Genomic DNA, 24,137 nt, shown 5'->3' on the forward strand with positions numbered 1-24,137 from the left:
GACTGCTCCTGCCACGTTGTCTCCACGTGGTCTTCAGGATACAATACTAGGCTTTTGGAGGCCGTCTCCAGCATCTCCGCTAGTTCTATTGCCTGGGTGAGGTCAAGGTTACCTTTCTCCAGTAGTTTGAGTCGGATGTACGATGATCCGACTCCCGCCACAAACGCATCTCGAGCAAGGTCGTTCATATTCTGCTCTGCCGACACTGCTTTGCAGTTACAGCCCCTGGCTAGCTGTAGGAGCTCGTTCGCGTATTCCTCCATTGTTTCGCCGGACTGCCGTCGTCGAGTGGCTAAGAGGTAACGAGTGTGTATTTCGTTGGGCGGTTTAATATAACGCTTCTTAAGAAGCTCGAGGGCCTTTGTGTAGTCGGTGGCCGCACGGATCGCGAGGTAGACAGTGTCGCTTACCCTCGCATGGAGGACCCGGAGTCTGTCATCATCTGTGGTGACCGCTGCGGAGGCTGCCAGGTAGTTCTCAAAACATTTCAACCAGTGGTCGAAGGTGTTAGAGGCGCCCACCGCTCGTGGATCTAGTGTAAGGCATTCAGGCTTCAGTATCTGCTCCATACTCTCTTTTTTTTTCTTCGACGAGTTTATTTACAGCAAATAAAATTGATGCGCGTTATCACACACGAGGCTTGATGCTCAGGAAATAAAGTCTTTTATTTGCTGTAACAAGGCAGCTACTAATTATATACACGATCCCAGACTGAGGGGTCCCAGACAGAGCAGAGACCTTTATACCTCTCCCAGGAGGCGGAGCCCGACTGGGATGTACCACAATAACTATAATACAAGGTATAACAGCCCAACCCTAACCCCAACAGCAACAAGTAGAACAACCCATCCCTAACCCCAACAGCAACATATATACATACTTGTAGTACTGGCCAGACCCTGGCTCAGTACTATCTAGTGGGAACCAACAATGGTTCACCACGTATAGCTGTGTTATTGTAAAGGTACAAAGGTAGGAAGATGCGCAGCATCAAGGTGCTCATCACTCACACCACTCCTTCTGGTGAGACAGGTCTTTTGTAAGCCTGACGCCAACTCCCAAAATAACCCCTCTCCCTGGAATTCAATAGTAGCAGGAGAGTCCCAGGAGGAGAGGGGGAATGTTTTAGGGATGTCCTCATCTCTAAAGACGTCAAACATTCCCACCAATTCCATGGCTTGTGACTGAGAGGAATGCAGAAGGTTCATTTGGCAAGACACAGAACACACCGTGAGGCTTCGTCAGAAACTTCCAAACAACCCATCTACCCAACACTTCAAGCACAACCTGCCCCACACCTGGCTGGGTCTATAGATCGTAGAGCAAGCGGACTTATCGGCCATCTCCGAACCCATCTAATCAGAGTGGAAGCAAATCAGCCTCGATCCCGAGGAACTGCCCTGGAAGAAGGCAAAAGGATTGGAGTATAATAGTGAATAAATGTTACTACAATTATACAGGACATTGGTGAGGCCACTGCTGGAGTATTGTGTTCTGTGTTAGTCTCCTTTTGTTGTATGAACAGAGATTGGACAGTTTAGGCCTATACTCTCTGGAATTTGGAAGAATGAGGAGAGATCAAATTGAGATGTATAAGATGATAAAAGATATGGATAAGGTAGACGTGGAGCAGATGCTTCCTCTTAAGAAGCGTTCTAGGATGAGAGGTCATAGTCTTAGGATAAGGGCTAGCAAATTTAGGATAGAGTTGAGGAGAAACTACTCCCAAAGGGTTGTGAATCTGTGGAATTCACTATCCCAAAGTGTGGTGGATGCTGGGACAGTGAGTAAATTTAAGGAGGAGTTCGACAGATTTTTAATTGGTAATGGGTTGAAGGGTTATGGGGAGAAAATGGGGATGAGGAGCATATCAGCCATGATCGAATGGCGGAACAGACTTGATGGGCCGAATGGCCTAATTCTGCTCCAATATCTTATGAATTTACCTAAAAAACAACAAACTTGCAATCAATAGCTGGTTCCTGGGATGTGGGGATTATCCTATGAGGAGAGATTGAGAAGACTGGGCCAATGTCCCCTGGAGTTTGGAAGAATTAGAGGTGATGTAATTGAAATATATATTTCTTAAGGATTCTGACAGCGGGGAAAACATTAACCAACTCCGGGGGAATACTGCTGAGAAAATGTTTCTCCTGGCCTGATGTCTAGAACACAGGGTCAGAATCAGGGGTCAGCCATTTAGGACTGAAACTAGGAGAAATGTCTTCGCTCAGAAACTTGGGCAACTTTGGAGTTCTTTACCCCAGAGAGCTGTACACGTTGGCCAGAATTTTATCGCCCCACCCGCTAGAGGAATCGGAGCACGCGAGGAGCGGACAAGGGAAAATCCGTTGACCTCGGGTGAGATTTTATGGTTTAAGGATGAGCGATGCCGTAAAATCCTGCCCGTTCAGCGGCTGAGTAGATTCCAGTCAGAGATCGATGGGTTCTAAGGGAATTAGGGGATATGGGGATACACAGGAAGATCGGGTTGAGGTGGAAGATAAGTATGATCTTGTTGAATTGCAGAGAAGGCTCAATGGGCCAAATGACCTTCTTTAGCTCCAATTATATTTGATCTAAATGGGGTTAGTTACCATGTGTACACTGGTGACATCCAGCTCCACCTCCTCACCACTTCCCTCAATTCTTACAATGGTTTTTGTTAGATAATTTATCCAACACTAAGTCTTAATCAGCTCCAACTTCCTTCAGATTAACTTTGGGAAGGCCAAAGCCTTCATCTTTGGTCCTCACCACAGGTACTATACCTTCACCAATCACCACCAGTCCTACCCTCTGCCTTGGCCACTGTCTCAGGTTGAACTAAACCATGTCATCACGCTTAACCCTGAGCTAAGCCACATCTCCATTACAAAGACAATCTCTTACCTCTGTAAAATGGCATTACATCAGCCCAACCAATAGTAAAACCTCATTAATGCCTTGTTATCTTCAGACTCGACTATCCAATATTCTCCTTCCAATCTCCCATCCTGCACGCTCCCTAACCTTCAGCCCAACCACAAATCTTCTGATTCCTATCCAGCACCAAGTCCAGCACAACAATCTCCTCCATACTCAATGGCCCACATGATCCCCCAATAGAGTTTTACAGCACATAAAGAGGCCCTTCAGCCCATCATGTCATCAAATTAAAATTGTCCACAAGGTGTTTTGATCTCCTTGATAGCTCTGCCTTTCCCTACACCACCCCTATGAGAGGAGAATAAGATGGAGCCTATATAGGAAATGGAGTGGGTCAAAGAGTAGTCCAAGGTTGCTGTGGGAGTCAGTGGGCTTATCATGAATATTGATAGCCTATCCACACAAAAGGAGACAGAGAAGTTCGGGGAAAGAAAGAGTTGTCGGTGGACCATGCGGATCCGAGAAAAGGGTGGAAATTGGAAATGGCCTTTTCCAGTTTGGGACGAGTGCAGGACTTGGCACTGACACACACATCAATGAAGAGAAGTGTGAAAGAGGATGTGAGTGCGTGTAGAGTGAAGAATGTTCCACCTATCTCACAATAAGACAGGTATAGCTGGGACCCTCAGAGGTTCCCACAGCAATGCTTCTTATTTGGAGAATGTATAATGATACAATTTAAGTATAGATGTGCTTCCCGCTATACAATAGAAAGGACTCCCCCTTAGTACATGAAAAAAGCTACCTGTTCTTCATCAAAATGCTTAACAAGCTGAAAAGTTCCCTCTTGTTTCACATTTCTAGGTTCTCGGAGATAACTCTCTGGTGACACCACAATCCAGCCCTTTATAAGCCGAATCAGCCAGCAACTGACTGCACGGTGGCACAGTGGTTAGCACTGCTGCCTCACAGCGCAAGGGATCCGGGTTCAATTCCCCGCTTGTGTCACTGTCTGTGTGGAGTTTGCACATACTCCTCGTGTCTGTGTGGGTTTCATCTGGGTGCTCTGGTTTCCTCCCACAGTCCAAAGATGTGTTGATTGGGTGGATTGGCCATGCTAAATTGCCCCTTGGTGTCAGGGGGATGAGCAGGGCAAATATGTGGGGCTACAGGGATAGGGGCTGGATAGGGGTGTGGTCAGTTCAATGGGTTGAATGGCCTCCTTCTGCACTGTACGGATTCTATGATTACAAATTTAACATCACAGGAGTAGAAATTTTAGTGATTCAACAGCCCAGGCAGGATTAGAAAATTGTAAATGCCATCCTGTCATTTTCTATCTGGTGTCAATGTGGGAGATTCCACCAGCTCAGAATCGAATGTGTGCAGTCAGCATCGGCAGCTATCCCTTTTTTTATTCATTTGTGGGACATGGGCGTACCTGGCTGGGCCAGCATTTATTGCCCATCCCTAGGTGCCCAAGGGCAGTTGAGAGTCAACCACATTGCTGTGGCTCTGGAGTCACATGTAGGCCAGACCAGGTAAGGATGGCAGATTTCCTTCCCTAAAGAGCAGGATGGGTTTTTCTGAAAATCCACAATGGTTTCATGGTCATCAGTGGATTCTTAGTTCCAGATATTTTTTATTAAATTCATATTGCAGCATCAGTCATGGTGGTATTCGAACCTGGGTTCCCCAAATCTGGCAATACCAACCTGTGCCAAGGGGCAGAGCCATGGGGCAGTGCCATAGTGCGGCCTCATGGGAGCCCTTGAAGGGGCTTTCCAGTTATGTGTGGTGGGGGTGGGGGAGGGAGGGGGGAGCAGTGAGGGCGGAAATTGCAGACACAGGAGAGAGCAGACAGTAGTGGGGGGGGGCGGGCGTTGGGTGCTGGCAATCCTTCTGCGGTGGTCAGGGAGGTGGGAAGGGAATAGCCCCGGATACTTCAATGGTGGAGGTGGCAGGGGGCAAGTTCAGTTCTGCCCTTTAAAAATGGTGATCAGGGCCTCCGATCCTTGCGGCCTTGCTCGTCAGAGAAGCTGACGATCTGGAGAGAAAGCTGGTTTGTGCAGCTGGAGAATTGCACACCGGTTTTCAGTCTGATAGTAAGGTTCCACCCATTGCTGCTCCCTATTTAGAGTTAAACAGTAGGTCTCGCTGTATTGAACAGCCCTCTCACTTCCTGTCTACTGAATCAGAGCCTCCAGTGAATGAATGAGTGGGAGGTTGGTATATCCAGCAGACAGGTTATTGCCGCTGGTATCCCTCTCCCCACTGATGTTCCACCGGCATTCAAACCTTCCACCTGCTTCTTAAATTCCCTAATGCTAATCATCAGGCCAGTTCTCCCCACTCTAACCCACGGATTGGCAATCGAGGCTGCAATCAGCTAACTCAGCACCCAACCTGGGAAGTTCTGAATCTCTACAACTCAAACACACTGGTTAACTTGTCAAACTAATCGAGATCTTCTGAGTTGGATGTGCGGTTACAAACTCATACCAGAATTAAAAACTGAGTCAGTAATTGTTGAACGGTTCTGTGATTTACCAGAAAAACAACTTTGGAATGAAGCTTCAAGATATACGATTATAAAAATGCTGAATCTGTCATTGAGTCTGATCCACATTGGTGACTGTTACATGGAAGTGGGTTTAAGCACATTGCCATTTCAAAATTCCCCTGCTTTGCTGGCCAGCACATTAACCACACGTGAATAAATTACTTGTGTTGCAATCTGTTTATTGAATACAACTTTGTAATCTACTAATTTTTGAGAATGGAGAATCCTTTCTTTTTCTTATATTGCTTTGCAATTATTTAAGTGCTAGTTATTGTGTTTAAAGAAGAAAAGGAGAATCTGTTCATTTTTTGTCGATTATGTTGCGATAGATACAGAGGTGACGGGCATTGTTTGATTAAGGACTGAGTATGTCCAGAGAGGGATGGTTGGGATGCTTAGTAGTTCAGAGGCAAAGATCTGTAATACTACTGTTATGAAGGAAAAGGCCTGTCTTGTTTCACAATCACCATCTAGCTTAGATCCAAATACCGCTACAAAATCGAACCGATGTTTTGGGTTATTTTAACTCACTTTCTCCTGTATGGCTCCCAAAACTGACCATGGAGAAATGTGCATTCTTTTTATTGGATTATAAATTAGGCCATTCACAGAATGATAGAATACCTACAGTGCAGAAGGAGGCCATTTAAGTTTAAGTTTATTTATTAGTGTCACAAGTAGGCTGACATTAACACTGCAATGAAGCTACTGTGAAAATCCCCTAGTCGCCACACTCCAGCGCCCATCGAGTCTGCACTGACTCTTTGACAGAGCATTATTCCTAAGTTAATAATATTTATTTCCAAGCAGTAGTGACATGCAGAAAATACTGGGAGGGAAGATTTTTTAAATCTTTACTTAAAGATAAAATTACCACATATTTAAATGGAAACGAATAAAAGGAAAACGTCATGAATTTCGGAAAGGAACATTGTGATTAACCTGAGGAGGTGACCAAAATAGCAACTGATGAAAATGTAGTGGATATGCTCCAAAATCTTACTCCCGTTCGCGCCATTGGGATCTTATGGTCCCTCCAACAATGCACTCCCGTTGCAGGTTTCCCCGTGGTGAAGGGTGCATTCAACGGGAAACCCCGTAGACAATGGCAGGACCATAAGATCCCGCCGCCAGCGAAGCGAGCACATGCCACCTCCCGCCACCTTGAAGCACGTCGCAGAGAGGGGAAAAATCCCTCACATGGTCTACAAACCTTTGATAACGTACCAGACGTACTATTGGAGTAGATTAAAAATGTGGAATTATAGCGAGGATAACAAATTTGGAGAACAGTTTGGAAAGGATTAAGCATGGTTTAGGCGTGAATGGCAGCTTTTCAGTGGTCTATCTACAGGGCTTGGTACGCTTCTGTTCACTATTTAGATTAATAGTTTGGACAGAAGGTTGTGAGCCCAGAGCTGTGGGCGCTCAGGCGCTGAGTATATTCAAGCCAGACATGGATTTTTGGATACTAAGGGTATAGAGGAATACGGGGGTGGTGAGGGAAGGTGTAGCTGAAGTGAAAAAAAATGAGCCATTGCCTCATTAAATGGCAAATTCAAGGCGCCAAATGGCCTACTCCAACTCTGCCATCTTACATCCTCAGAGGGTGTGCTGTGCAAGTTTGTAGATAATGTTAAAATGGGAGGCGTAACAAATAATTTGCAAGAACTAAGGGGATAATGGCAAGATGGTGAAATGGGCAATAAAAATGCCCAGGGGAAATGGTGCAACATTGTGATGAGAGAAAGTAACATTTTGACCATGGCTGGGTTATGCATGAGGTTAAGAGTGTTGGGGAATTCTAGCTCAACCACATTAAAAACAGTGGGAGGTGTGAGCTTGGTAGATGCTGCCAAAGAAGCCTTGGTGAGTTGCTGCAGAACCTCTTGAGGATGGTACACACAGATGCCATGATGTATGGAGTGGCTGTTTATGGCTTCAACAATGCTTCAGCCGTTTAATATTAAAAAGTGGAAAACCAAAGTAGTTTCAAATCTATTATTCTGTGGATGACAACGGAAAAACAGCAGCTCCTTCCTAAATAATAGCTTAATTATAAACAAAATGCAACCTGAATTAAAGGCAACAGTACCTCCTGATGCATTGAAGAGTCATTGAAGTCTAATCATATATTCAACTGCTTGCTCGTAAAGTAGTGTTCAGCTTCTGCAGAGTGGTGGGCAACCTGCAGCGCAGAGACCACATGCGGAGGGCCCTCAGAACACACATCAGGGTGTGGCCCACAAGACGTTTTGTTGACTGTTGCCCATGTGCAGGGCTGCCACATTCCCCTGGTTTCCGTCCACAACATTCTCACCACCCCATTTTCCTCCTTCAAGTCCTTGAATTTACAGGTCCAGGTGTTCTGGAGGTTTTAGAACCCTTCCACATTTCATTTACTTTTCTGTCGGAGGAGTGGTGGACTCTGTTGGCTCTGGTTCTTCCTGTTGGCCCGGAGGTCGGTCTGTCATTTGGGTATGTTTTCATTCTCTCCTTCCATCCCTTTGTGTTGAACCGGTCCTGGTCAACTCGGCTGTTGCCCTGTTTGATGATTTCTCTAAATCATTTCTTGTGGGGCAGACGAACTAGGCGCTTGTCTCTGTGTTGCTTCCTGCTTTCCTTCTTTCTCCCTGTAGGCCGTCCCGATGCCCTCTGTGGCTGAGGAAGAGTGTTCCTGTGGCGAGAAGAAGGTTTAGTGGCAGATGGACCTCTGTTTTTTGGGTGGAAGACTGGCAGCAGGTTCTAGAATCCCTTGTGATCGTGGCATACAGGCTGGCAGCTGCAATGGGTGCTTGATAGTTGGGGTGTTGATCAGCGGCACCGATGTTGCAGTTAGAGGCAGAGGCTTTTCGGACAGCTGATCACTCTCTTGTGGAATCATAGAATAAAATCCCTACAGTGCAGAAGGAGGCCATTCGGCCCATCGAGTCTGTCGCGACGACAATCCCACCCAGGCCTTATTCCCGTAACCCCACATATTTACCCTGCTAATCCCCCTGACACCAGGGTCAATTTAGCATGGCCAAATAACCTAACCCACACATCTTTGAAGTGTGGGAGGAAACCGGAGCACCCGAAGGAAACCCGTGTAGATACGGGGAGAATGTGCAAACTCCATACAGACATTTAATTTGATTTGATTTGATTTATTATTGTCACATGTATTAACAGACAGTGTTGTTTCTTGTGCACTATACAGACAAAACATACCGTACATAGAGAAGGAAATGAGAGAGTGCAGAATGTAGTGTTACAGTCATAGCTAGGGTGTAGGGAAAGATCAACTTAATGCAAGGTAAGTCCATTCAAAAGTCTGACAGCAGCAGGGAAGAAGCTGTTCTTGAGTCGGTTGGTACATGACCTCAGAATTTTTCCCGAAGGAAGAAGGTGGAAGAGAGAATGTCCGGGGTGCATGGAGTGACAGTGACCGAGGCCGGAATCGAACCTGGGTCCCTGGCACAGTGAGACAGCAGTGCTAACCACTGTGCCTCCGTGCCACCCCATTTTCACTGGAGGCGCTATGGTTATCTTCTGGATGATATTCTGGGGGTTTTCTGGGACTTGCCATGAGAATAGACACAAAGTTGAAGTCCGAGTCTGGATACGCTTTAGTGTTTGCGTACTCGGGACCGTGCTGCTCTGGTTGGTTAACAATGGTGTTTGCCTTGACATCCTCTGCCATCTGGAGGGGATCCAAGGATATGCAGGCAAAAGCTGGTTACAGACGATGGACATCAGCTCCAAGAGCTGTTTGCAACCATACCACAGTGGTTCCAGGATCATGACTGGAGGCGGGATTATTCCTGCCTCATAAAATGGAGTGTTTGTTATTTGAAGCCAGAGGCCTCTGAGGCCTGTTGCCTTCTCTGACAGGAATGTCACCCTGGCACCTGGATCTCAGGTAAAATTTGTTACTGACCAATGACAAAGCTACCAGCATTCCAAAACAAGAATCCAGAACCTTTGACCTCACTCACATGGTTGTGCATCTTCTGGGCTTTTGGTCTCAACCTCATGGGTTACGTTTGGGCTTTCTGTGCATTGCTGGGGATTTTAACTTGCACAGTTTGCCAGAGCTTCCCATCCAGTTACAGTGGAAGCATCAGGCTGTACTCACAGGATGCTGATCCCTCCTGTGAGGGCGCTTCACATCACAACACTGACAAGGTCGCTCTGCTGGGCAGTTCAGGAATTGCTTTCCCTGATTAGCTGTGTCATTGTGAGCTGACAAGCTGGACTGAGAATTGAAGAAGACTCTTAGCAATGGCTGCCTGGACCAGCTATATGCTGACTTCTTTCACTCTGTGGTTTACCATGCGGAGTAACAAGACATTTAAATGTTGTAATCTCCTGTCCTAATGATACAAACGTTTGATTTATGTCTAAAGTCTGCTTTCCCACTTTAAATCTGATTACGCAGCTATCTCTTCAATTTGGAGTACTTTATCTTCTTTTCCCCTCAACAGTACCTTACTCAACTTCTTGGTCTGTTCTCTTAATTGCGGTCTTCCTAAGACATTCTTTCTGTCTCAACTCCCTGGTTGTCTGGACTTTATCTGCTACTTTGGGAAGTCTGCCTTTTTGCAACCCCCTTGTCCTGTCCAGTTTTTCATCTGGCAGAGCTGAGAGATGTTCACCCCCCCGACTTCCTAACTTCAACTGCTAATTAATTCAATTAAAACACCAGAACGAAATCTTTCCTATCCTAAAGGCAACCCATGGTTGCTATGCAACAACTTCTACTTCTCCAAGCGCATGTTTACTTTTCATGCCTAACACTGTTTCAGCACAATAGCAGCACAGTTTGAACTGAGCCAACCCCCACACAAACAAACACCTTTGCCCAGCATGAATCTAACTATAGTTTACCCTTTATTACACAGAAACATTAAATTGAACCCAATTAAAATTATATTTTCTAATATGTTACAATACAAATTTCTAATATGTTGCAGTCCAAATGGATCTGGAAGCGTTGAAATATGATCCATGATTAAAAAAATTAAATTGCAGCTTTAAGAGTTTACAGGCTTTCAAGATTGCATTGCCATTGATGCCAAGACAAAGGAATTTTCCGTACTTGCTAGTTTTGGCCTCCACAAAATGGTGATGGAAGCTTCTTGAAGAAGACTCTTAGCAATGGCTGCCTGGACCTTCATAGGTGACCTGTGAAGTCACCTATATGCTGACTTCTTTCACTCTGTGGTTTACCATGCGGAGTAACAAGCCATTTAAATGTTGTAGTTAAAAAGTTACCTTTGTTTTCTGACAGTGTGTTTAAGGAAGCACAGATGAATGGTCTCTAATTAATACGCAAGACTCCTGTTAACTTTTTTAAATTTAAATTTTATTCCCTCCTTGGAGTTACACAGCCAATGTGCAGAGTGGACAGGGATTTAAGCCATCTCTTTGTTTGCTCCAAAAACAAATTCCAATTGAATCCAATTCAAGGTCCCCACCAGGGAGATATACAAAATCCCAGCTGACAAGAACAGACGTTGCACTCGATCTCAGGTTGGTCCTACACTTGATCTTAGCCAAATGGCCAAGTAGCGACTAACATGTTTTAATGAGGCCAGTGTCCATTTCCAGTGGTCACCTGGGAGCCCTGATACTTGGCTTCACCCATATACTGGCGGGTACACTTAAAGGAATGTCCAGTGGCAGAATTTCCACATCTAGTGCTGAAATTGTGCTTGAAACGTTGGCAAATAGGCAACAAAATTTCTACCCAATATTTGTAGAGGATGGGAGTGGGGCGACAGATCCCTTTGTCTCTTGGCTTGGTACCAACTTTTTTTATCAATCCCCACAAACTCCCTCTGTGTGGGGGACAAATAACATCAAAGCTACATCAAAGCTATCTCCAGTCTCTGATGAAACATTAGGTTTGAATGTATTGACCATCAAGTTTAGTGATGAGAGAGCAGTCGTCTATTTTGATTTAAAAGTCCGGTAATCGAATTGTGATCTCTGTATAGTTTATAGAAATAATTCTTGCATTTCCTGCTTTTAAATGTTAGATTTCCAGCATTTGCAAGTTTTTTATTAGTACAAATTTTTTTTTTGTTTTAGCAGCTCCAGTCATCATGAGGATTAATCAAATCTGTCTGAGTCAGACCAATACTGCTAATGAGTTGTTCTCTCGTGTTCTCACATTGTGAGCTGTTCCAAAACTAACTCTCACTGTTTGATTTTCTGATTTTTCCATTTCACTGATACTGCCCTTTGACGAACAAAAGTAACTTCCGTCAGTCTATGATTGTGAAGCAATGCCAGTGTTTTGGTATGGAACTCTGCAGCATTAAGTCTGGCCTCTTCAGCCTAAACCCACCATTTCCCTCGCTGGGCTTTGCACACAGGACCTTCATCTTTGTGCTGGGACACTCTGAGATCTCACCACATTGTCACTGGGCTCCAGGCAGCACACTTTAGGATACATGGGGGTGACCTTACCAAAAACATTCTAAGTGCCAAACGAGCTTGTAAACAGGAGGTAATCGTGCTTTTTTTTGGGCAAGTTAAAAATTGAATCTTACCACACTCTAAGGAAAACATGAAGCAGGATCTGTTTCCCGCCATCAGGAAGGGGGCGGGGCTTAGCCGGCAGCTTGCAGCAGAGGGCGCCATTGCACATGCGCAGATATCTCTTTTGTTCTGTGCAATAGCACAGAGCGGAGAGAACTGTCAGGCATCTTTCCCCAGCTACCGCTGGCCTCCACGGCTAATTTCCCTCCCCCGCTATGGTTGCCGTCTGCAGCCAATCCATCCCCCTGCCTCGCACTGACCCTCTGATCCCCCCACCCCCTTATGTAAATATAATCTCGCCGGATATCCGGTGCCGGTAAGATCGCGAGAGATGAAAAAATATTCTTCGGCTCTCTGGTGATCTTACTGGCTGATCCCACCCATCGACTGGCAGGGCAAGAAGGTAAGGTCACCTCCCATGTGTTGTCTTCATATTGGTTTAAAGGATCTGTCTCCCTGTGAGTGAGTCAAGGCTGCTCCCCCTTAGCTGGAATGCAGCAATACCTCATGTAGCTGTCTAGTGGCTTCCCAAACTGTGCCTCAGAGGAAGACAGGCATTAGGTGGAGAAACAAAGCTGACAAGTATGTGTATATGAAGAACGAGAGTGTGGGCTGTTGGTAGAGAATGGGTTAACTTGGTCTCATTCTGGGCATCTGGTGGGATTGAAAATCTAGAACTATCTGCTGCAGGGAAGAATTGGTGCTTGACACAGCCGTGAACAGTTTTATGCTAAAACAAGTCATGTCACTGTAAAACTGGAAAGCTCTGGTTTAAATAGGTTATGATGTGGAGGTGCCGGCGTTGGACTGGGGTGAACACAGTAAGAGTTTTAACAACACCAGGTTAGCCAAAAAGGGCCATGATGCTACAGTTATGGGGTGGAGTTGTGTGTTTTTTCACACAAGACAATGACCCTCCTTGGATAGAAATTCCAGTGGCGGATATCCTGCGTGAGAGTTTGTAGACATATCGCTTGCTTGTGGAAAATCTCCTTACATTCAATATCTCTCTCAAGTTGATCTATAGTTTCCAAGTCTCTTATTATTTCAATCTAAATTAAAACCCCAAAATAGGGTAAGACTTCTCTTTTTAGTCTGGGGGATGGGACTGGTGTCCAATGGAGGGGTTTCCTTCTACAACAGAGGGAAGTTGTTGTTCGAAGCTCAGGAGAGGGTCAAATTGATAGCTTTAAAATCTGTGAAGGAGGCTTGTGACTTTTCCTTTTTGCCTGCCTGCAAATAAGCCACATCACAAAAGAAAGGGGACACAGCCCTAAACAATGCATTCTTCATTCTGTATGTAGGTCATTTTTCTGTGAAATTAAAGACCTTTTTCTTGACATCATGAAGCTGACTCTTATGACAAATATTGCCTGAACAGTAGGTCAGGCAGTAACAGTGCTCGCCTTTTGGCTCCTGACTTGATCAGAAGAGTCACTTGTTCAGTATTTGGACCTGTATTTGTAGGTTATATCCTGCTATTAGGTTCAGGCAGTGAGATATCTGAACTCTGAAGAAAAGTTGAGGGCAGAACACAATACATGATTGACAACCATTTTCCTTCAAATTCCCAATAGAAAAAACAGTTCGAACCAGCATTCTTATCTCCCTGTTTTTACTGTTGTTCCATTTTAAGGAATACAAGACCAGTTCGGACAAGTATTCTGATCTCCCAGCTTTTACTGTTTTTTCCTTCTGGGTTGGATCAATTTTGAGCCATAAACCAGAATTTTACCGCCCCACCTGTCACACGAATTGGAGCGAATGAAGGGTGGAACATGGAAAGGTCTGTTGACCTCGGGCGGGATTTTACGGTTTTGGGACGAGTGAGACTGTAAAATCCCGCCCATTATCTGGGAGCAGAGCCTAAAGAAAACATGTCCTTAGATTTTCTTTTAGCCGTAGATGGAAGTTAGTGGCAAGCATAAGATGTTCTAAAATGCCTGGCCATCTGCCGTTTAGAATTCAAGGTCCAGTGGGAAGCACTAAATGATGATTAGTTGCATAAACTAGAGCTTCATTTGGTGTTTCCAAGTGATCTGAGGATTTGGTGAGTGTTACATCCACCTGCATTTGAAACTGGTCAATGAAAATCGTCCAGCTCAATAAGGCTTAGATCACCTGACCCTCTCCTGATGACGCTGAAGTTCATACAGAGGGGAGGCAATGGCCTCGTGGTATTATCACTAGACTATTAATCCAGCAATACAGCTAATATTCAGGGGACCCGGGTCCAAATCCTACCACAGCAGATGCTGGAATTTGAATTCAATTAAAAAAACAGTATTTAACGATGATCATGAAACCATTGCCGATTGTCGTAAAAACCCATCTGGTTCACTAATATCCTTTAGGGAAGGAAATCTGCCGTCCTTACCTGGTCTGGCCTACATGTGACTCCAAAGCCACAGCAATGTGGTTGACTCTCAACTGCTCTCCAAGAACAACTAGGGATGGAAAATAAATGCTGGCCCAGCCAGGAACACCCATGTCCCACCAATGAATAAACAAAAAAAAGAAATATTCCAACAGAAAGCCTCGCCCCTCAAGTCACAACTCAGGATGTTGAAGATCATTTGCAAAAGTCAAACTTATAGCAAACACCCAGCTACTGGGTGTCTGGGTGAGAGGCAGAGTTCTCAACCTAAACATAATGCCTTAAGCCAGAAACAAAATGGTAATACTAAGTAGTATTTGTGGAACTTGGGTGAAACCCTGAGGTTTAGCAATTTTATTGCACCACAGATTTATATCTTGCGAGGGGCAAGGTTTAAAGGAGATGTACAAGGCAAGTTTTTGTTTTACACAGAGGGTGGTGGGTGCCTGGAACTCGCTGCCAGGGGAGGTAGTGGAAGCGGATATGATAGTGACTTTTAAGGGGCGTCCGGACAAATACATGAATAGGATGGGAATAAACGGATATGCTCCCCGGAAGGGTAGGGGGTTTTAGTTTAGTCGGGCAGCATGGTCGGTGCAGGCTTGGAGGGCCAAAGGGCCTGTTCCTGTGCTGTATTTTTCTTTGTTCTTTTGGTGAAGCATGAAGACCTGTCCTGCTACAGCTTGCCCACAGGGACCTGTGTGTTTGTCAGAACTCCAGCTGCCTCCTCTAACATTGTGGTTTAACGAATCCTGCACTGAACAGCGCTATCAGGCTGTGGCTGAGAATTTAAATTAGCCCAACTCCACTCGCAGTCTTCAGGCATTCAGCTATCATTTCACTGTCCCATTTCCTGCAGTATTTTTATTTGCCATTCTTGTCTCGGTAACTAAAAGTTATGATGTGGAGATGCCGGCGTTGGACTGGGGTAAACACAATCAGAAGTCTCACAACACCAGGTTAAAGCCTTGGCTTGTGCTACCAAATAAACCTGTTGGACTTTAACCTGGTGTTAGTGAGACTTCTTACTAAATAAAAGTTTCCATGTTTGAAAGAGGAATTCAAACAAAATCAAAAGGCCATACTTTCCAAACTCATTCAATTTGTTCATTCAATGTTTTCTTTTAATGATTTTTAACGGGCAATCATGGATTAGTTATTACCTGACCTCTGAGGCAGATAGTTGTGGTTAAAGCCCACTCCACAAACTTGAGCACATTATCTAGACTGATACTTTATTGCAGTACTGCGAGAGTTTGATTTTGATTCGATTTATCATGGTCACATGTATAAACATACAGTGAAAAGTATTGTTTCTTGCACGCTATACAGACAAAGTATACCGTACAGAGAGAAGGAAAAGAGAGGGTGCAGAATGTAGTGTTACAGCCACAGCTAGGGTGAAGAGAAAGATCAACTTAATGTAAGGTAAGTCCATTCAAATGTCTGACAGCAGCAGGGAAGAAGCTGTTCTTGAGTCAGTTGGTACGTGACCTCAGACTTTTGTATCTTTATCCCGACGGAAGAAGGCGGAAGAGAGAATGTCCGGGGTGCGTGGGGTCCTTAATTATGCTGGCTGCTTTTCCAAAGCAGCGAGAAGTGTAGACAGAGTCAATGATGGGAGGCTGGTTTGCGAGATGGACTGGGCTTCGTTCACGACCCCGTGTAGTTTCTTGCGGTCTTGGGCAGAGCAGGAGCCAAACCAAGCTGTGATACAACCAGAAATAATGCTTTCTATGTACTAGTTCCTAGTGCTGTACTGTTGCCTTTCAAATGAGACCTAAAAGAACCTGTGGCACATTTGAAAAGCAGAGGAATTCTCTCTGTGTTCCGGCCAACATTTATCTCTCAGCCAACCTCAGTAAAGCAGATTATCCAGTCATCAATCACCCTGCTGCACTTTTGGGATCTTGCTGCACACAACTTGGCTGCTGCTTTTCCTGCATTACATCAGGGACTACACTTCAAAAAGTACTTCATTGGCTGCAAAGCATTTTGGGACAACTCAAAGGTGTGACAGAAATGTAAGTTCTTACATTTTTTAATGTTGCCAATCGGGTTCTTTTTATTTCACGGTCTCAAGAGACCTTGGGTGGGATTTTCCAGCCCACCCCTTGCCCCCTACTCTGACGGTGGAGGCAGCGTGCCATTGACCAGGGACAGCCCGCCATTGGCCAGCGCCAAGATTTTCCAGTCCCCACCAATGTCTACGGGATTTTGCACACCTCTCATCCTCCACTGCTGGGGAACACCTTCAGTGGGACTGGAAGATCTTGCTAGTAGGAAGGGCTGGAAAATTTTAGCCCTCGACTTTGTCATAAGAGTCAGGGAGAACTTTCGAACATGTTGGTTATTTTGAGCATTTGCAGCTCGCAGAACTCAGCATGGTGTGTCTATATGTCAAAATACGATGTTCTTCCTCCTTACAATGATTTTTTTTGAAATTCAAATGATTTATGTTAGTTATGTGTTTACTTTCATTCAAATTGATAAAATTGTGCTTGTCTGCTTACAGGCAACATCTGTGGCTTTGGTTCAACTGGAAACAAAATAGTGCATCAAGAATGGTTTTCCTTTTAAGTAATCATAGAATCCTACCGTGCAGAAGGAGGCCATTCGGCCCATCGAGTCTGTGCCAACCACAATCCCACCCAGGCTCTATTCCCATAACCCCATGCATTTACCCTAGCCAGTCCCCCTGACACGAAGGGGCAATTTAGGATGACCAATGCACCTAACCAGCACGACTTTTGGACCGTGGGAGGAAACCAGAGTACCCGGAGGAAACCCACACAGACATGGGGAGAAGGTGAAACTCCACACAGACAGTGACCCAAGCTGGGTATTGAACCCGGGTCCCTGGCGCTGTAAGGCAGCACCACTGTGCCACCCTCAGCGGAAAGGTGTGAGAAAAATATCTGTTCTAGCAACCTTTGTGGAAACTGTATAAACAAAACTTTTGAACAAGAGGCTTTTCTATGCATTTATTAAAGTATATCTACACATAAAACAGCAAACTCACTACCTTTGCATTAAAGGGTTAATTTTCCACTTTGCTCTTTGACACCGACCAGGATCTATTATCAGAGAGCTGCCACTCCCAGCCTGTGGTTATCTGTATGTTAATGTTAAATGGAGCTCCACAGAATGGACGTGAATAATTTCCAGATGTGTTCTCAGAATGTAGTAAGAGTTTTAACAACACCAGGTTAAAGTCCAACAGGTTTATTTGGTAGCAAGTGCCATTAGCTTGCGGAGTGCTGCTCCTTCGTCAGTTGGAGTGGATATCTGCTCTCAAACAGGGCACAGAGACACAAAATCAAGTTACAGAATACTGATTAGAATGCGAATCTCTACAGCCAACTAGGTCTTAAAGATACAGACAATGTGAGTGGAGGGAGCATTAAGCACAGGTTAAAGAGATGTGTATTGTCTCCAGACAGGACAGTCAGTGAGATTCTGCAAGTCCAGGAGGCAAGCTGTGGGGGTTACTGATAGTGTGACATGAACCCAAGATCCCGGTTTAGACCGTCCTCATGTGCAGAACTGGGCTATCAGTTTCTGCTCAGCGACTCTGCGCTGTAGTGTGTCGTGAAGGCTGCCTTGGAGAACGCTTACCCGAAGATCAGAGGCTGAATGCCCATGACCGCTGAAGTGCTCCCCCACAGGAAGAGAACAGTCTTGCCTGGTGATTGTCGAGCAGTGTTCATTCATCTGTTGTCGTAGCATCTGCATGTGTACCATGCCTCGCTATCATGCAGATACTACGACAACGGATGAATGAACACCGCTCAACAATCACCAGGCAAGACTGTTCTCTTCCTGTGGGGGAACACTTCAGCAGTCATGGGCATTCAGCCTCTGATCTTCGGGTAAGCGTTCTCCAAGGCGGCCTTCACGACACACGACAGCGCAGAGTCGCTGAGCAGAAACTGATAGCCCAGTTCCGCACACGAGGACGGTCTAAACCGGGATCTTGGGTTTATGTCACACTATAAGTAACCCCCACAGCTTGCCTCCTGGACTTGCAGAATCTCACTGACTGTCCTGTCTGGAGACAATACACATCTCTTTAACCTGTGCTTAATGCTCCCTCCACTCACATTGTCAGTATCTTTAAGGCCTGGTTGGCTGTAGCGGTTCACATTCTAATCAGTATTCTGTAACTTGATTTTGTGTCTCTGTATGCCCTGTTTGAGAGCAGATATCCACTCCATCTGACGAAGGAGCAGCGCTCCGAAAGCTAATGGCATTTGCTACCAAATGTTGGACTTTAACCTGATGTTGTTAAAACTCTTACTGTGTTTACCCCAGTCCAACGCCGGCATCTCCGCATCATGACTTCTCAGAATGTACGGCACGGTAGCACAGTGGTTAGCACTGCTGCTTCACAGCTCCAGGGTCCCGGGTTCGATTCCTGGCTCGAGTCACTGTCTGTGTGGAGTTTGCACATTCTCCTCGTGTCTGCGTGGGTTTCCTCCCACAGTCCAAAGATGTGCGGGTTAGGTTGATTGGCCAGGTTAAAAAATTGCCCCTTAGAGTCCTGGGATGTGTAGGTTAGAGGGATTAGCGGGTAAAATATGTGGGGGTAGGGCCTGGGTGGGATTGTGGTCGGTGCAGACTCGATGGGCCGAATGGCCTCCTTCTGCACTGTAGGGTTTCTATGAATTCTATGAAAATGTACCAGAAGCAGAGGTTTTACCCTTAACTGTTATAACAAGGACAGGAATAACTAACACTGGGAAAGGGAGAGGGCAGCATACCCAAAGGGCTACAGATTGGATTCAGGACAATGCTGAAGGATGTTAAATGTTTCCAAGCCAGATGGCAAAGCGCGAAACAAGATGTGGACTTTTCATTGCTCGTGAGTTTATTCGCAGGATACAGCATTACAAATCTCTACCTCATAACCACCAAATCAGTGTCCCACCAGATTCTCTTTATACTCTTTTGAATACACCAATAAAATAGACTAATTAACAAATTGACTAATTAAATAAATTGACAGCTCAGTAAAGGGAAACTCTAACAAAGGCAGAAGTTTAAAGGATGATGCACTCCAGTCCCTGTGCTGCTCATCAGTTGTGGATGGCCTGAGGCATATCAGCGGATACTGTGTGCTCCCTCTCCACTCTCTCTTAGTAGGGGTGGCACGGTGCCACTGTGGTTAGCACTGCTGTCTCTCAGCACCAGGGACCAAGGTTTGATTCCTGGCTTGGGTCACTGTCTGTGTGGAGTTTGCACGTTCTCCCATGTCCGCATGGGTTTCCTCCGGGCGCTCCCGTTTCCTCCCACAGTCGGAAAGACGTGCTGGTTAGGTGCACTGGCTATGCTAAATTCTCCCTCCGGTGTACCCGAACAGGCACCGGAGTGTGGCGACTCGGGGATTTTCACAGTAACTTCATTGCAGTGTTAATGTAAGCCTATTTGTGACACTAATAAATAAATTGGATGTTTCCCCACTGGCACCAGGTTCTCTTTAAACATGCTTTCAGTACTCAAACAATGCCCACCACCTGTGTATCTTTAACAACATAATCAAACCTGCAATGCCTCATCTTATCAGCTGGGCTCTTGTTTGTCCCTCTCGTGGGGACCTTGAATTGGATTCAATTTGAATTTATTTTTTTTGGATGGAATAATTTTAATTTTAAAAATCAACCGATCGTTAACAAAAGGCGCCACACATGAAGAGGGCTGTCCCTCAGGGGGAAAAGGGCAGTTTTGATACCCTTCTCCTACTTCCCCAATACTACAATATCTCACAGCTCAGTGTTGCCAAATGCTGCAGCTTACAATGCTCCAAAACCCCTTTATTAAGTCTTGCTGGATTGCCAGGCCCTGGTACCTGCTCAGTGTTCCCAAATTCCTTGATCAGATTCCCAACTACTCCTCCCTCATCCTGGGATCCCACTAAAAACTCTCCCTCCCCCACCCCACCCCAATTTCCCTAATGTGTTATGACAAAAATGGGAGGGTCTAGAAGTGTTTTGTTACATCACATGTATCACATGATCAACTAAAGCACTGATGAACTCCGATACCTGTGTCCAGGCCCCTTTCCCAGTGCGGCAATGATTACTGATAAGCCTATATAAAAAAAAGGTTGAGGGAGCTGGGGCTTTTCTCTTTAGAGCGGAGGAGGTTGAGAGGCGACTTAATAGAGGTTTATAAGATGATGAGGGGGATAGATAGAGTGGACGTTCAGAGACTATTTCCTCGGGTGGATGTAGCTGTTACTAGGGGGCATAACTATAAGGTTCATGGTGGGAGATATAGGAGGGATGTCCGAGGTAGGTTCTTTACTCAGAGAGTGGTTGGGGTGTGGAATGGATTGCCTGCTGTGATAGTGGAGTCGGATACTTTAGGAACTTTCAAGCTGTTATTGGATAGGCACATGGAGCACACCAGAATGATAGGGAGTGGGAAAGCTTGATCTTGGTTCCGGACAAAGCTCGGCACAACATAGAGGGCCGAAGGGCCTGTACTGTGCTGTACTGTTCTATGTTCTATAGCCCCAGTAATACTGGTTAACACAACAGCTTTAATCTTAGAACCCCTCATTCACCATGAGCAATGACAGGGGAGGTTTTCATATTGCATAACAAATTGAACTTGCCATTTTAAGCCAAATATTTGGGCTGAATTTGCCCATGGGCTAAGGGATCCTGCCATTGGGACCAGATAGGGGTTCTGAGCCACACTTGCTGGCAGCAAAATCTACGCAGCAGACTTCTAACTAACCACCTCCAAGCTGCCTGTTCAATTAAAGAAGACAGGCAGGCTCTGACTGCAGACCCACAGGGCCGGGAGAGGTGGGCACTGCCCAGGCAAGCAGGAGGCCACAAGCGGCACCTCAACATGGAGGTATCCTCAATGGCCTGCAAGGCAGTACAGAAATTAACAGCATTGAGACTAGCAGGTCCATTGGGATTGAGGGGGGGATCCGCCATTGGATTGGGATCATCCAGGAATTGAGTCTTTCAAACTCAAAATCCCCATCGGAGGAGCATGCCGTCTCTGGCTCTGCTGGGTTCAGACAGAGAGAGACCACTGCCACTGAGCTGGCAGCTTCCACATGCGGCAGGGACCACTCCACCAATGGCAAAGCTCCATGAAGGGCCACAAAATATCCCATATATGGGGCCTCCAGCTCCTTAAATTGGCTGCCCATCTGCATGGTTCAGACAGCCGATTCTCTTTGCAAGCCACACAGGGAAGTGGTAGCAATGCATCGGGGAGTAATCCCAATATGGCTTCCCTCTATTATCCCAGTCCCACCTCAACCCCTTGTCCACATGGTCGGGAAAATCCTGTCCCTTAAGTCTGCAGCTGATTCTAAAAATGGGAGACAGGTAACTGGGCCAATTAGTGGCAGATGCAGTTCAGTGTAAACAATGTAAACAAAGATCTTTGATGGATTGATACCCAATATCCCACCCGACATATTTCTGATATGTAGATGATGTGTTTGCTATATTCGAATCCTGTTATGGACAATGTCTAGTTTTAAGTTGAATTCATAGAATTCATCTATATATAAATATATATATAAAATGTGTGTGTGTTAGTTAAGAAAGGTAAAAATGATTTCATGTTGGACAGATGAAAGTAAGAAGTTTAACAACACCAGGTTAAAGTCCAACAGGTTTATTTGGTAGCAAAAGCCACACAAGCAAGTGTGGCTTTTGCTATCAAATAAACCTGTTGGACTTTAACCTGGTGTTGTTAAACTTCTTACTGTGTTTACCCCAGTCCAACGCCGGCATCTCCACATCAGGACAGATGAAAGCCAGAGATTACAACAGACAAATCTCTTCTATTGTTAGAAAGAAATGCAACTGGAGAAAAACATAAAGGCAGATATGGTGCTAATTTCCATTAACAAATCACTGGAAGGGTAACGGAGAAAAGCAGGAATGGTTTAAGAGTACCAATAATTTGTTTAAGAGTTTTAAGATGGAGGGAAATTTACAAAATTCAACCTAAAGCATGTCGACTGATTTTGTAAATAGCAGCAATTGTAAGATAAAAGTGAGGAAATGTTAAGTAAGAAAGTCAGGATGCTGAGCGTGCAATATGTTAGCTAGGCAGGCTATGGATTCAATAAGCAACTAGATGCATTTTAGTTGATATGGGATCAAGGAATGTGGTGAGAAGGCATGTAAATTGGGGATTATCAATGAAATAGGAAGGGCCTGTAAAGACCTTTTCCTATTCCCGATAATTATTTGTTCTGTGAGGGCAAAACCTGAAATGCAGACACTGGTTCATTATCGTGCTCCATGCATCATTACCAGCTTGAGCTTTGCATAGGAAATGATGCGCCACGGAGGCTACACAACAGCCGGGTCCGCGATTGCAGTAAGAGTGAGGCACAATATTTCCTATTGCTGATAGAATAACAAAGCAACTTGTGAAATTCTTAACTTTTTAATATGTGTTAAGCTTCATAGATAAATCGAGGTACAAATACAAAGGCTGCTGTACTCTTTAACGTCCAACTTTCAAATCTCAAATGTATCCATCAGTTAGAGGTGTCACTATTTGCGTTTTCTTGGCAAAATGCCTCAACTTTCAAAAAAATAAACTACATATATTGGTGCATAAACGAAGGCTTGAAATACCAATGTTAAAAGTCAAATAAAATCTCTCCAGCACCTGTATCCTTACTAGAATTTTTCAACATTCTACAAATTAACATAATGACAACATGTTGCTGTACCTTTTCACACTTTAAGAAGTCAGTATTATAAGCAAGTTTTCTGTAAAGTACAGCTATGTGCAAAGGTGTAAATGGGTAGCATTTATATCGTGTAAAACCAGATTATTTGGATTAAGAAAAGGGATAATATTTAATTTAGTCACTTTGCCTGTGATTGGTAACCCAAGGCAAGGATTTTCAAATAATTTGGAACTATTAAATCCCTACAGGTGTTAAGATGAAAACAGATGTTATGTTTGCCTATATAATAGAGACCGCATTTCAAAGCACTCGTTGGATGTGAAGTACATTGGGATGACCCGGGAATGTGGGCAAATTCTCTTAATAAGTGTGTCATATGTACAGTGAGCCTTGATTTGACAGAATGATGTATTATATTTTTGGCTTAATTTTTCTGCTGACAATGTGATCTGTCCATGTGATCTGGAGTGACAGAGAGGTGATCGCAGTGATTAAAATCATTATTGGCTAGCAATTTAATCAAGAAATAAAAGGTTGATCACAAGGAAATTAAATAAATAGAACATTGTTCAAAGGAATGTGATATAATTTTAATCATAATGCTAAAATAAACAATTCTAAATAAGGAAACATAGCTCCCAGACAGGGAGATAATAAAGAATTTAGAAAGTCCATTTCTGAAATTTCCTTTCTGAAGCAACCTGACTGGAGCCACATAATGTCCTTTAGTCTTCTGCTTCATACCTAAAAGCATTAAACACAAAGTCAGCGTTTGGGCTTTGGGATAGGAGAATACCATGAAATGTAATATTTATAACATTCCAAGAGATCATTTTAAAATTGTCTTTACTAATTGAAGGAAATAGTTGAAGATTTTCTAACAAAGAACCTAGAGGGTATCCGACTTGAAGAAAAATACTCTTCTCCCTGTGAGTGCGTAAAATTTACCAATATGCAGATAAAATTTTAAAACATGAAAAGAGCAACCGGTCTACCAAAAGAGAAAATGCTGGAAAATCTCAGCAGGTCTGGCAGCATCTGTAAGGAGAGAAAAGAGCTGATGTTTTGAGTCCAGACGACCCTTTGTCAAAGGTTTGACAAAGGGTCACCTG

At 44.6% G+C, this 24,137-nt stretch overlaps 1 protein-coding gene across 6 annotated transcripts in view; it reads right to left on the reverse strand.

The window, feature by feature from the left end:
• The window catches only part of lztfl1 (leucine zipper transcription factor-like 1), an 84,519-nt gene that overhangs the window by 20,238 nt on the left and 40,144 nt on the right, over positions 1-24,137 (reverse strand). For 2 of the 6 annotated variants that reach the window (XM_078198853.1, XM_078198860.1), the window contains exon 10: positions 23,601-23,769. The exons of the other annotated variants lie outside the window; for them this stretch is intronic. In XM_078198853.1, coding sequence (XP_078054979.1) covers positions 23,751-23,769 — 19 coding nt within the window. In that variant the 3' untranslated portion in view covers positions 23,601-23,750. Of the gene's footprint in view, positions 1-23,600; positions 23,770-24,137 lie in introns of those variants that run through there. 6 annotated transcript variants of the gene reach the window in all.

This window comes from Mustelus asterias, chromosome 2 (assembly GCF_964213995.1).
Source record: "Mustelus asterias chromosome 2, sMusAst1.hap1.1, whole genome shotgun sequence".
NCBI classification, from domain to species: domain Eukaryota; kingdom Metazoa; phylum Chordata; class Chondrichthyes; order Carcharhiniformes; family Triakidae; genus Mustelus; species Mustelus asterias.